This window comes from Gossypium arboreum, chromosome 5 (assembly GCF_025698485.1).
Source record: "Gossypium arboreum isolate Shixiya-1 chromosome 5, ASM2569848v2, whole genome shotgun sequence".
In the NCBI taxonomy this organism is placed as follows: Eukaryota; Viridiplantae; Streptophyta; class Magnoliopsida; order Malvales; family Malvaceae; genus Gossypium; species Gossypium arboreum.
Window position 1 is genome coordinate 29,586,761 of NC_069074.1, and position 14,619 is coordinate 29,601,379.

At 30.4% G+C, this 14,619-nt stretch overlaps 2 protein-coding genes across 4 annotated transcripts; both read right to left on the minus strand.

Annotated features, from left to right (window-relative positions):
- Positions 1–9,071: 9,071 nt before the first annotated feature.
- On the minus strand, positions 9,072–11,554 carry LOC108449906 (uncharacterized). 2 transcript variants are annotated; one of them, XM_017747284.2, is made up of 3 exons: positions 11,312–11,554; positions 9,523–9,738; positions 9,072–9,432 (listed from the first exon to the last, which is right to left on the minus strand). In XM_017747284.2, the coding sequence occupies exons 2-3, from the start codon at positions 9,682–9,684 to the stop codon at positions 9,280–9,282; spliced, it is 315 nt and encodes a 104-aa protein (XP_017602773.1). In that variant the 5' UTR covers positions 9,685–9,738; positions 11,312–11,554; the 3' UTR covers positions 9,072–9,279. The 2 variants fall into 2 exon arrangements, with proteins under 2 accessions (XP_017602773.1, XP_017602774.1); XM_017747285.2 differs by having other exon boundaries at positions 9,523–9,747.
- An 880-nt stretch (positions 11,555–12,434) lies between these two features.
- On the minus strand, positions 12,435–14,036 carry LOC108449905 (peroxidase P7-like). Of its 2 annotated transcripts, XM_017747283.2 has the most exons (4): positions 13,757–14,036; positions 13,376–13,567; positions 13,126–13,291; positions 12,435–13,044 (listed from the first exon to the last, which is right to left on the minus strand). In XM_017747283.2, the coding sequence occupies exons 1-4, from the start codon at positions 13,976–13,978 to the stop codon at positions 12,653–12,655; spliced, it is 972 nt and encodes a 323-aa protein (XP_017602772.1). In that variant the 5' UTR covers positions 13,979–14,036; the 3' UTR covers positions 12,435–12,652. The 2 variants fall into 2 exon arrangements, with proteins under 2 accessions (XP_017602772.1, XP_052884718.1); XM_053028758.1 differs by lacking the exon at positions 13,376–13,567.
- Between the last annotated feature and the right edge of the window lie 583 nt (positions 14,037–14,619).

Here is a 14,619-nt window from a genome sequence, read left to right on the forward strand (position 1 = left end):
TTTTACAGATAGCTCACCAAAAAGGCTTTACAAAATATTCGCCATAAAGGCTTTATAAAGAAGTCCCCACAAAGGCTTTACAGAATATTCACCACAAAGGCTTGGTTTGGTTTGCCATCAAGGCACCAGACCAACTGTCGTCTTTGACGATATGGATTTGCCTAAACTCAGCATAACCTGAGGTTTATCCATCATCGCTCCCGAGACACACAAAAACTCTAGTAGACAAATGCAGCTCATCCGTCATTTCTAGAATATGTCATGGCCATGGTCTTTCCACATAGTTGCCTCACTGGTCTTCGTGTTTACCATTCCGACGGACAACATACTCTCCATAATTACCATCATGTTTACTATCCTAATTGATGTCATCAAAGTACCACCACGAGGTCCGTTATTGTATCACATACTTTCCCGACACTCCGTTCGAACCCCCTTAATGTCAACATACATTGTCATGCATCACTCATCTAACACCTCCTAACCCTAAATCGTCGCCGGAACAAAGTTACAGAGCATTACCAGACCTTTCAGACAAATTACGAACATTATACAAATAAATAGCATACATATTATAAAATATTAATAGTGTCCCTTTAATGGACCTTCGAGGCCCAAAATACGTGTTAGAAGTGTATCGAGACCAATTTGAGTGCTCGAAAACTTTTTCGTAAAATTCCAAGATTCTTTCTAAGTACAGGGCTCACACGCCCATATAATGGGGCCGTATGAACTCAATATAAACCCTTTGTAACAACCTAACCAACCCTGCAAATTTAAACCGCAGTCAATCTAAAACCAATATCACAACCTATACAATTTATTTACAAATACACCTAAATTATATAAAAAAATTTAATCTCTAAAACTTACTAAATAATCATTCATATGTATCTATCAAAGTGAACTTAGAAAGCTTTATTCAAATTCAATCCAAATTTAGTACCAAATGTGTTATATTAATGACTTATCATTCCTCATAACCAATTTCAAAACATTATATATATTAAGATACACAACCAAAACTACATTGACCCATATACTTAACCTAGGTACATGCCACCTTTACCAAAAGAAATATACATCACCAAGTTTCTGAGGTCGGGATCGGTTCTAGATGCTAGACTGGATCATTTGACTTCTACTAACCTGCGCACAGAAAACAATCATACGCTGAGTATGGATATACTCAGTGGTATTACTATAATTTAAATTATTTAAGTAAAATAACAAATAAACATATCAAATTATATAACAATTAATTCATAAATAAACTAATTTATTCTTAACTTTCATTTCTCAACAATAGCAACTCAATTTGGTTATTCACCAATTTAATATCATATAACATCTCATTTGAACATCAATCTCTTCATGAATCTTTGATTCATTCTTTTCATTCTTATTTCTCAATTTCAATTCACTCTCCATTTCATGAACAAAGTCGATCATTTTCATTCAAATTTTTCTATTTCATTTATTTGCCCCTATTAACAAGACTCGGACTTTGGCGGATACACGGATCTGACCAAACACACCAGAGTGGCACCCAGTGCCTCATCGGATAGTTCGAAACAATAGTTAACACCCAGTGTCTCATCAGCCAAGCCGAAGTAAGTTGAGACCCAGTACCTCATCAAATTTATCCGAAGTAATATAATGACACTCAGTGTCTCATCGATTTGAGGTCGAAGTATCCCTGAACACTTCTAATCCTATGGCATGCCAACTATATCCGACTTAGCCCGACTAGTTAATAGGGTATTTATATCACTTTATAATATCTGATCAATACACATTTTAGATAATTTCACTTAGATTCAATTCAATTCAATTCACTTTTCCAATCAATATACAATTCATATATTCACACATATTCATAATTTCATTCACTTTTATTCAATGCAATATTCATACTCACCTCAATTTCACTTACCAAGTACTTTAATTAAAATTTAATAATTGATAATAAATAAATTCAAATTATAGTAATACAAACCAGAATTTTCCCGAGTTACTCCCCGTCTGCTTTCTCTTTCCCTTTTTTGGCCAATGTCTTCGGTATGACGTAAGCTACGAAAATTAAAATAATTTTCAATTATTAATACAACACCAATTTATATCTAATACTTGAATTTTCTACTCAACTTTTACTATAATTCCAATTTAGTCCTAACTAAATTCATTTATATTCCTATCACAATTCATGCTTTATTTCCATTCAATTTTCTACTAAACTTAAACTTAACCAACTAATTTTCATCATAAATTCTTAATTTCAAAAATCTTGCAATTTAGTCCCTCTAGCACAAAACTTATAACTTATTTTACAATTTAATCCTTTAACCAATTCTAACTAGATATCTATCAAATAAATCCCCAATTCATCAATTTTCCTATCATGAACTACGTCTAAAAATCTATCAACTAACAAAAATTCAACATAAATCCAATGATACTTTATTCTAAGATTCCAAAAACATCAAAATTATAAGAAAAATAGACTAAATTGACGTACCAATTTAAACTTAAAACCTTAAAACCCTAATTTTTCTTTTTTCTTTTCTTTTCTTCTTTCTTTCGCCCTATTTCGTTTGCTTCTCTGTTTCTTTGTTCTTTCTTTTCCATTTTATGTGTTTTGTTTATTATTTAATTAATATAATATTATAATAATATAATATAATAATAATTTCTTAAACAATAAGTAATTATATATATTTTACAAGTGTATACATATACTTATTACACATGTATATTATCATCACCATACAATTGTCAAAATTTGTCAAAATTTTTATTTATTTTATATAATAATATAATTAATTTATTGCATACTTATTTATTAAGAAAATATATATAATATACATATTTTAACTAAAAAGTATCTTTTATATTTTACACTTAAACCGCCTCAATCTTTGCAATTGGCTTATTTACCTTTTTAGTCCCTTTAGCATTTCTTTAATCTATAATTCAACTTTCACCACAATTTTAATTTAGTCCTTTTTCTTAATTATTCCTAATTAAGACAAATTTACCTAACCAAAATCTAATTAAATACATAACTAGCTTCGTAAATATTTTTAATAAATATTTATGAACTCGTTTTACTAAAACGGAGGCCCGATAACACTTTTTCGATGCCTGTGAATTTTAGGTCATTACAACTCAACTGACATAATGGACGCATCTACGCAGATTTTGCTCATAATCTTAACAAAGTCATGCTTCCTAACATATAACTTCTCATGCATGCTTACCACACATTGTCATATTCATACAGTGCATCATACACTTTAGAGTATACATATGAGTACTTCACGGAGAACATATAACCATACATACACATAGCAACTACTGAAGAAGATATGCACATTGACCATACAAGGATTCATTATAATATAATGTGTAGAAGTTGGGTTTAGAGACTCACTAGAAACCTACCTTAACTCGGCCTGGAGCTTCCATTTCAAATGTTCGTCCTAAACCAACAACAGCAACTACTTAAAATATCATAAAATTTCCATTAGAATCCCCATTATAGATATTTTACTAATGTTTCAACTACATGCGACCCTCAAGTAAGGCCTTCCTGTAACACCCTTTCCTTTTATAATCGTAACGTGTAAAGCTGTAAGACTTACCATAAAGCTAAATCATCTACTCATTAAATGATATCTTAGTTCGGTTTTAACGAAGAAGAAGAAGAGAATATTGAGGTCAGATAGAAGAACCTGAACATTAAGTAGATAGATAACCATTTAAAATGTCCCCTTCCCATAAATATACTCTCGATCCCCCTAATTTTCCTACCAAATCTAAGGTAGGTATAAGAAAATCCGGCAAAGGTTTACCTTATTGTTGACTAGTCATGGGAAGGATCAAATCAATCAAATTGACTTTCGTTGAAAAGTGGCCAATCATGTCGCTGTGATAGTGTGTTCATTTAACTTGTTTTAGTGCACAAGCAATCTTTCATACATCTTGCTACTCAGCTCTTTACTTTGATCTTTACTTCTATTGCTGCAGAATCCCAACAACTCCCAACTAAACTCGATACAAGACCCACTTGAACAGTATTTATGCAAATTGGGCGTACTATGTCTTGGCAATGACTCACGTTTGGTGTGGTCTTAAGGACAATTAAGTCTCCTACAACTTTCTCATAAACTTGACATGCTCTTAGTGCTTAAAAAAAAACTCTAGGCGTATTCTTCATAGGCGTGCACTTTCTTGAGCATAATTTTTCTTCACTTGAAAACATCTTGCAATAAATTCCTTAAATACCGCCAACGGGCAAATACTGTAACGCTAATATGCTCCAATACTCTGACATGTCGTCCAGCCAACAGGGTGGCGGATTATGTTACACAGCACGCTAAACAATTTACATACGTATTTTACTCATCTTTTTGATTCACCGATACTGGGGTGTGACAGTAACAACTTTTAAAATTGGCAAAATAACAACTTTAATCCACAACATTTATACATTATGTCAATTTAGTCTTAATTTTAAAAATCTAATCCTTAACCTTTACACATTGTGTAATTTAGTCCTTTTGTAATTTTGTTTTTCTTTAGGACATTTTCACTTAAAATGCTAAAAAAATAAAATTTATGAGTTAAATTTGATTGAAAAATTAAAAGGAAACACCTAAAATTGGAAATAATAAATTTCATTTATTTTAAAATTAATCCTTAATGGAGAAAAGAATAAATATTATATTTTATAATTAAAATTAAGTGGAGTTAAAAGTTAGTGCTCTAATCTATGCATATGTAAAAGCATTTATCGTAGAGTAAAATGCGGGATAGAGTGAAAAGTTAGTAAATGTTGATATCTAGGGATTTCCAAACAAATATTTTCTTTCATCAAATTCACTGAATCCAAAACCAGTCGACCAATTCAATATTTCCTCTTTCTCACTTTTGTTAGGAATTTTCTTGAATTAAAGAAAAAAAAAACATTAAAAGGGATCAATTCTTCAAGTGGTTGGTTTTTCTTAAATATTAAAAACAATTTTTTCATGAAAAATTTAAAAATTTTATTATTATTATATATATATACTCTAGTAATACAAGATTAAAAAAAAGAAGTAAATAATCATATTTACATTACAGTTTTTAATACATGGTACTCTTTTTAAAGTATTTATTTACAATTTGGGTAAATTACTTTTTTACTTGTTGCGTTTAATTTTTTAAGTCATCCCTTGCCTTTTGTTTAAATTCTTTCTTTATAATTTTGTATATGTTAAATATAAAGTTAATTTAAAATAAAGTATATTTTATTTTGAGATTTTATTTAATTGTATTAACTTTTAATGTTATCATATTAACATTAAATTGTTAAGCTTAAAATATAATTTTAAAGCTGATTGAATTTTAGCTCGATTGACATGGGCATAGTTGTCAATATAGGAGGATATGAGTTCGAGTGCGAATTATCTTATTATTTATGGGTTGGAGAGGGATTATGAGTAGTTCTAGACATTGTGTCAAAAATATATTATTTTAAGAAAGGCACATATTAATAATATTTATCAAATTAAATTTATAGTTTTCAAATATAATAAGAATTAATTAAATCAATTGATTAAAATAGAGAAAAGATAATTAGAAAATTAAAAAAATCAAAATTTGAAAATTGACATTAAAACAAATTAATTTAACCATATATACAAAATAAATAACTTGAAAGAAATTATTAATAATATTATTTAAATGATAATATATTAATATTAATATTCAAACCATGATGATTTCTTGTATTATTTTAATATTAAATATTTTAAAAATTAAATAACAATAACATATCTAATTCTAAATTAGTTAAATATTTTGAAAAAATAATTATATTACTTTTTCAGTTTATTAAAGATTTTTAAAGAAATTTATAAAAATTAATGTTATAAAAATATTATAAATTTAATATACGAGTACGAAATATAAATTAATTATAGCTATGATAGAGAGAAATTTGGTCAAGAATTGTAGGCTAAGTTATTAATTAAAGCCTCCAAGGTGAACATAATGGTGAAAACCGAAAAAATTAAAAATTAAAAAAAAAAAAAGAAGTAAAAAGACAACATCCTAGGTTCTTACCCAATTGACCTATGTTTCTTTAAGTATGTTTGCCTTCAAATTTCTACAAGTAAAAGAGAGAGAGAGAGAGAGAAGAGCGTAGAGATTTTGCATGGGGTTTTGGTATTGAAACTAAAAAAATTAAATTAGAATTAAAAAAACAGTAGGTGTAATTAAGGGGATGATAAGAGGAATCTTTGCAACTTATAACAGAGACAGCTGTTACATATTAGATGCTCTTAGGGAAAGATGTCTGAAGATTTTTTGTTAACTTTTAGATTAATATGTACGAAAATTTATAGTTATGATCAGAAATAAAGAAAAAGGATAATAAATTATATATATATAAATATATATATATATATTTTTATGACATTAATTTCTGGCGAATTAAGGTGTCAGGTGGTAAATAAAAATCGCAACAATGTCAGATGTTGTTTTAAGTAATATATTAAGTGAAGTTGATGTGATTATTAGGGAGACACATCCCTTACTAAGATTCCACAAGTACACATTTAGACATCAATTTAATATGTGACAAACTGATCATTTGCAGAATTTCTTTATAATTGTGATTACAGTTGAAACTGATATTTACTTCCTATTTGTTATAATTAATATATTCAAAGTAAGAATTATTTTATTTATACTTGTTAATGTAGAGTGTGTTCATGTTAAAACAAAGTTAAAACAGGACATTACGATGAGGAAGATCATGATGTCTCAACGATATGACGAACGACGTCACAACGATGCAACATGTTTCCTCACAAAATTGGATTTTTTCTCTTAGTTAAACTCAATTATTTTTTCTAATTGAATTCTGATGATTTTAAGAATATTTTAATCATATTAACCCACGGATTTTAACCTATAAAAAGAGCTTTTAGTAATTTTAGAAAAAAAGATCATAACATAACAGTAGAGAGAAAGTTAAGAGAAAAGTTTTTAAGAGAGTTTTGTAGGGAATTTTATATTTAAGCCAGAGAGCTTGTTTTTCGGGGTTTAAAATTTTTTGTTTTGAATACCTCTATATTGTACTTTCGGTTATTTACTCAGTAGTAAAGTCTCATTTTACTTATAATTTTCCATCTTTTATTATTGAGAAATTTTTCCACGAAAATATTTGTAGATTTAATCTTATCCACTTTTCTTAATCATTTATTTACCTATAATTAGTTTTGAGTTCCGTTCTTCTAAGTTGTTGTACTACTTAATGCTCTAATATTTTACATGTCACTATTTCATGTAAAAATATGGATTATAGTAGATGAAATAAATTATAAATAAATTTATCAAATTTTAAATTAAAAGAAAGTACTCAAAACTCATTCCTCTTAATTATTACAATAAGTTACATAAATATAAATTTGATTAAAATACATTGTTTTAATATAAAAGAAGATACAAAATTTAATGTACATAAAAGAAAAAGAAGAGAGCATGAGCACATAAATGTTTTAGATGTTCCCTCAAAATAAAACATTAAAATCGTAAAGCAACATGGACCCCAAGATTCTCTTTCCATCCTCATTATAAAATAATAGAGTTTGACCCCAATTTAATTAATGTCATTTCTTCTCACATTTCTTATTTATAAATATTTTCTTCTTTTTGTTCGCTAACAAATTCAGTTTAATTAAAGCCACTTTACTTAATTGGTGTTTTTTTTTCTTATGAAAATTGAACTCCCTTCTTGAAATTGATTTTAGTATAGAATGAAAATTGTTTATTCAAGATGAAAGCTCAGTAGTTCACTTGATGCTACATTATGCCCAAGAAATTATTATATACACCTTTCTCAGAAATGGACCCAAATTAATACATGCCAACATTCTTTTCCCCCTCTCCAATTCTACTCACACCTCTGCAATTCCAACTTCTTAACCTAAATTTTGGATCATGTCAACAACAAATTCCATTGTTCTTGTTCATGAAATTTGAAATCCTGCTATTTCTTCGGGTTTTTAGAAAATGCAACCCTAACCATATACAAGTTTGATAGTTTTGTTAAACTCAATGGAGCCAATTCCCATTTTCATCATTTGGAAAAGAAAGACGATGAATCTTTTATTTTACACGTAAGCTTCGCGGGTGAAATTATTATACATGGTTTCCAGTTGTGGAAACAAGCTTAGTGTATTACACCATGTTTTTTACATCGATAAGACGAAACATCAGTTTCTGTTTGAACAACTTAATTGAGAGCTTCGCAAGTCTCAGTTGTAGAGAAGAGGTGGGAGCTGATATGGAAAACAATCCTCATGTAACAATGTCATGAATATAAAAATTGTTAGTCTTGTTGCCTATGTGTTGTGTAGAAAGAGTTCATATAATAATTTTTCCATCAAAACCAGCTAATTCTAGACCTTCATTCTTTAATTGTTCAAACATTCATCATATCTGAACAGACAATTCTTAGTGATTACCATTAGTCAAAATGAAATAATATTTTAAATGCAATAATTTTTTTTTTTTTTTGGGGGGGGGGGTGGTCGAGGTGGCGCTGCAAGTGTGAAAGGGATCATAAAATCACTTCAATTGTTGAAGGTAAGCATCTAAAAAGGGTTCAGTATAAGAATTCTTTGGAACAAGGTAACTGAAAAAATAAGGTCTCCCTCTCTCATCAGAGAAGGATAATTTAATATAATAAAACCACACCTATTTTGTTTCTTCATTTTTTAACTAATGTCTAGCTCATTCACTTCCCATCTAAAATAACCCACGGTTCCACTTCTATACTATTCTATTTAGCGAGAAGCGAATTACAAGGAAGTTTCTTCCATATCTGTTTTTCTACAACACAGTAAACACAGGCAGACTATATCAATGCAAAGCAGAACACACCTTCAACAAACATCAGCTGCACAAGCATGCCATCTTGAACATTGTTAGTTAGATCTTAGATTATCACATGTGGTAGTCCATAAATCTATTCAAAGCATGCGACGCATTCGACCAAATTCAGCAATAGAAATACTATATTTGCAAACAGCTCTCATGTTGGTCAAATTAATTATAATGACACTCACAACACATCAAAAGGAGAATTTGTTTTCATAAAGACCAACCTCCATAAATGAATTAGTGCTTTATTGCTCAAAAGCACGACAAAGACAGTAATGGGGGTTTTTTAAATGCAAATCAAAAACTTGATTTTTACAACCAAGTGCAACGAAATCAAACCGAACCTTATGAGGTTGAAGAAAGTGGTGCTTCATTCTTGGCACTTGCATTTGCAGCAGTATCCACAGATGGGGGTGTATAGATTCTAGCTTTCTTGAGAATTTCAGCAACAACCCAATGCTTACGCTTGCTCAACGGCCTAGAAGGATCTAATTTAACCTAAGAAAAGTACATATCCAAGTATTGTTAATATTACTATGACACTAAAGTACAAGATACTTATACACTGAAAGAAAATGAAAGACATACCCTGTCACCGATGTTGCATTCATCTTTTTCGTCATGGGCCATGAACTTGGAGGTGCGCTTGACATAGCGGTTGTAAATCTTGTTGTGGAAGAGCCTGTCCACCGCTACTACCACTGATTTCTGCATCTTATTTGATACAACAATGCCCACAACCGATTTCATCTTGTTTCTTTTCTGTATTCACTTTGACTGCTTATAAAAGGTCAAAATCACTATCTGCAAAAACTGTCCACTTCCCAAATCAAAAATTTTAAATATAAAAGGTGTGAAACAGAGGAAGAAAGATCATAGGATATAATCAAGATGGTAGCAAGATTTGACAAGGATAAATGGAAGAGAAAAGATAAAGGGAGGTGTGGGGAAACAGTTTCAGGAGGCATGAAGAATAGGGATGGCAACATGCACGAAAGCTAATTTTGGTACCTGTATCATAATCCATTTAGTTTTTTACACTATACTGAATAAAATAAACAATACATTTATAACTATTGCAACAAACAACTTGAATTGTTTATGTAAGAATAGACAAATACAAATTTGTGACTTTCAAAATGCAACAAACAACTAAGATAATAAAAACACATTAGCACCAATAGAAAAATAATAAGAATCCATTGTTAGAAGACTAAAATAGCCATAGTTGATATCAACTCATGAAAATTTATTCATGATCTCCCCCAAATATGCAAGTACAATCCTCATTTGGACATGATACAACAAATAAAAATAATAATATAACTTTGTAGATGAGAAATAATACAGTTTAATTTTCAAAAGCAAATTAAAATGTAATATACCAATTATATTGTATACCTTCTATAATAATACAGTTTAACTCTTTGTCTACAAGGCATTCATTAACCAAGTATATCATTTACTCTTGTCCTCAATGATCATAACATTTTCATTACTAGACATTTTTGAGTAATCCTATAAACAAATAAAATCATAGCATTAGATAGAAATATAAAAGGAATTGACAAATTCAATCAACTATAGCAGTAGGAGCAGAACGAGGGTTCCAAATAGGGGTGGCATAGTGGTGTTGCAGCCACTATTTGCAGTAGTGGCACTGTCATCCACCGGTAAGGAACTCAATATACGTGTGAAAAATTTTCACATCAATAGGGGCTATAACAGCCTGCTGTTCTAGGGATGAGCATTTGGTTCTCTCGGTTGGTTCAGTCTGTTATTTTTATTTAACAGACACTAATCTATAATAACCAAATCGACTGACTCAAATTGCCATGACCGACCCGACTTAACTTTGGTCAATTCCGTCTGTAAAACCAACTCTTCTTTCGTATGCCTATTTTTCCTGTACAATATAACTTTTTTTTAAAAAAATCTAAACATTCATCTCATTGGAGTTTTTAATTCTTTGATTTGCCTCAAAATCAAACAAACCAATCAAAATGAACGTGCAGTACCTAAAAGCATAAGTTCATAAAGCCATAAACCCTATCATATGCTAAAATTTTCCAGTCCCAACATTCATAAAAGTGAAATTAAACAAGCATAGATGTAACGAAAACTTTGGTTAATTACCCCGTTGACTTTCTTTAACGTTTTAAAATTCACTAAAACTGAAGGCACCATGCAAACTAAAGCATTATGCAGTAAAGAGAAACAAATGTAAAACAAGTTGTCTCCAATCAGCATATATATATATTTTAAAAAACACACAAAAATTAAGTAGTAATTATAAAGACAAATAAAATCAATACCCACAAAAATTAACCCTAAACCCAAAAAATCCAAGGAGGTTGAAGCCTAAATCAAAGAATACCTTAGTGAATCTGAAAGAGGAAGGCAGAACGGTGAGACCGAAATGAGAATGAACGGGGAGACTACAAGGAATCTGAGCGGTGAGAACTGAGGTGAATGAGGCGCCGGTGCCGGTACCACCGCTTGCTTTGACAGTGAGAACGAACTAGAAAGAGACTCCGAAGTTTTGACCGTGGTGGTTTTAGGGGAGTTTTAGGGTTTTTCTTATAGCATTTAAAAATAATAATAATAAAAATTGGATTGTGTTATAAGATATTTTAATATTTAGATTAATTTTGTTGGATTCAGGACTTCTAATTTATTGGGTTAGATTTATTTGAGTTATTGGTATAAAACCTATTTTATCTTTTTGGAATTTGGGTTTCTATTATTGGGCTTAATTGATTAAATATAAATTATATATCAATTATTAAAATTATTTTGCCGATTGAATCTTAGTTTAATTAACATAAATATTATTGTCAATATAGGAAAATATGGGTTTGATTACACTAATTAAAACGTATTATCTTTCTATTTATGAGTTGGAGAGGACTATGAGTAATTTCAGACATTATGTCAAAAGAACAAATATTATTAGAATTTATTATAAATAATAAAACATATTTAATTTTTTATTTTATATAATTTATATCATTTTCAAAAAAAAAATTAAGATTACTACAAGTTAAAAAGGAAAGGGAAAAATGGAACATATAGGTATGGGCTAAGAGGTTGTGCAAAGCCCTTAGACCTAGTTTTCCATCAAAGCTTATCCAATGGGCTTGTCATCTTTATGCACATAACAAAGCCTCTCCAATAGTTAATAACTTGCATATACATCTTATAATTTTTAAAATTTCTTCTTTTAGGAGGAAAATAAATGGTATGTGATCTTTATGTGAATTAAAGATTTATATTTAAAAAAATCAGCTAAAATTTTGATTATAATAGGATTAAGTAAAATTACTGCATAATTTGTATTCATTTTAAACGACTCTAAAATGATCTTATCATATTTATTATCTCGATATTAATAATATCGATAAAAACTAAGGTCAATTATCAATGCCCCAATTATATGTTGTAATGTATTAATTTTAAATATTGAAAGCATAAAATAAAAGCAGGGCCTAAGAAAAACATTGTTAATGCTGAAATAATCATAATTCTGATCAAAGCTAATTATCACAAAAGTCTCTCAGAAACTGGGCCTAAGCCATTGCACAAATACGAAATAGATAAAATTGAATAATAACAAAAAAACCCACACAACACTAAAGCATAATAATCTTAAACACGACAAATCGACTTGAGGAATCGAAATTTCCATGCCTTTATTCTAATAATAATAACCCATGAATTAATTAACCCTTCTGCAGTTCTTCCTGATCTCTCCCTTTGATCCAGTGAGTGGACTAATGTCTCCCATCTTAATCATGGCTGTAACAAAATCAGAGCTGAAGGAGCTCGGGTTTTTACTGTAAGCCCTTACAATGGAGTCGGTGGATCCCCCATTGAACAACTCTTGATCCGAGTGGAGCAGCCCCCTCTTGCCGATGAGGTTGTTGAAGTACTTGTTGTCAAAATATGTTGGAGTCTGGATGTCAAGTGGTGCCAAATTGTTGTCCCCTGACCCACTCGATCTTGGGCAGTTGCTTTGCTTGGTTTTAGCAAAGGAAAGATCGATGTTGCTCTCGTTGTATATGCGAGCCCTGAAAGATGTGCACCTTGCTTGTCCAATTGTGTGTGCTCCTGAACAATTTACATTATGATTCTACAAATATTGATCCAAGATACGGTATATAAACATTTATATTTAGAGAGAGGACGAACCCGATAAAGCAACCAAGTCCCTGGTGGAAAGACCAAGAGCATTGAACCTGGAAATGAGTCGATTCAAGTTGGAAGTTGGCGCAGGAATGCCATTATTTGCAGCAGCCCGACTTGCACTCCTTGCATCTCTTCTTCCAAGCTTCACGTCCCAATTGGGTCCTCCCAACTACATACATATATATACCAAATGAGTATTATTAATTCTCTCAACTACCCTTTCCTTTTATAGATACTTAGTAAGAGGGTTTACAAGTTTAACAGAGTCCCTAGCAGCAATGGCCAATATATCTGCACAAGAAACAACACCGGGACAAACATTCTCTACTGCAGACTTGATGTCGTCAATCACATCGAATCCTCGAGCTGAGTTTCGATTTGGGACTGCATTTTTCTCTCCCGTGAATGACGACGTATCGTCCAGTAGCAATGATCCATCACATCCCTATCACCCACAATTATACCTTATTATCGGGATGTGAGAAAATGTGTCCTATAAATCCTTACTTTTTAATGAAAAGGTCTTATGTTTTAAACGTTTACGATAAATGATATTTCAAATAATGATACTAAAGCAAGAACATGCCCTCCAAGTATGATAAAAAGTTTGAATTTTGAGAGTAGAAGAAATTACATTAACAAAGCAGTCATGGAAGAAGAGTCGAAGCAGTGAAGCACCCATGCGGGCCTCTTTCATTATAGCAGAATGAACAGTGAATTTGACAGTTGAAAACAAGTTTGGACATGATTTTGAGTAATAATCGGTTGAAAGTTGAGCATTGCTGCTGCTGGTGATTCCCCAGAAAAGCACAAGGAGAAGCAAAGTCTGGGAAAACTTGGAAAAAGAAGAAGCCATATGTAGGATTAATTTCAAGTAAAAATGTGCGTTCAAGGTTGCCAAATCGTCGCTTTATATAGAGATGTCCTCAAGGTTAATTAAATACTCTTCACAATGTGCATGCTATATTTTACGTCCTCAAAAAACAAAACTTTACATAATTTAAAACTATTAAAAGGAAACTCTTTTTTGACTATTCCTAATTTATTTGAATTTTATATTTGTTACATACATATATTCCACCTAAGCTTACCTCAAGTAAGAAGCTTAAGTCAAACTTAGTTCAAGGTAAATTTTTATTTACTAATGCTTGATTAACCAAAAACTAGTTAAACTTTGATGCTTGACTTCATATAGATTATTTCTACATCGGCTTCAACTTAAGTTTGATTAGCCTTATTAATTACTCAAAGCATTAGCATACTTAAATTGGCTTGCTTCATAACTCCACCTTGATTTCAATTTAAAATTTTCATTACTTTTCTTTTTCTAAAAAAAAAAAGAAAAAAAACTGACTCCAACTGTAGTTTGAATTACAAGTTTCAATACTAATTAAAACAATAATAATAAATCAGAAAAAAAAATAAGTCGGACTCAATAATCAACCTAATTATTCTAGTTCTTTTAGAGTCAAATTTGAGTGGTTTATAAGTACAAAT

Coding starts and splice junctions, on each gene's coding strand:
- LOC108449906 (XM_017747284.2), bottom strand. CDS start 9,684: ATGAAATCGGTTGTGGGCATTGTTGTATCAAATAAGATGCAGAAATCA. Junction 9,433..9,522: donor AATGCAACATCGGTGACAGG/GTATGTCTTTCA, acceptor TACTTTTCTTAG/GTTAAATTAGATCCTTCTAG.
- LOC108449905 (XM_017747283.2), bottom strand. CDS start 13,978: ATGGCTTCTTCTTTTTCCAAGTTTTCCCAGACTTTGCTTCTCCTTGTG. Junction 13,568..13,756: donor TCCATGACTGCTTTGTTAAT/GTAATTTCTTCT, acceptor TGTGGGTGATAG/GGATGTGATGGATCATTGCT. Junction 13,045..13,125: donor GGACTTGGTTGCTTTATCGG/GTTCGTCCTCTC, acceptor TAAATTGTTCAG/GAGCACACACAATTGGACAA.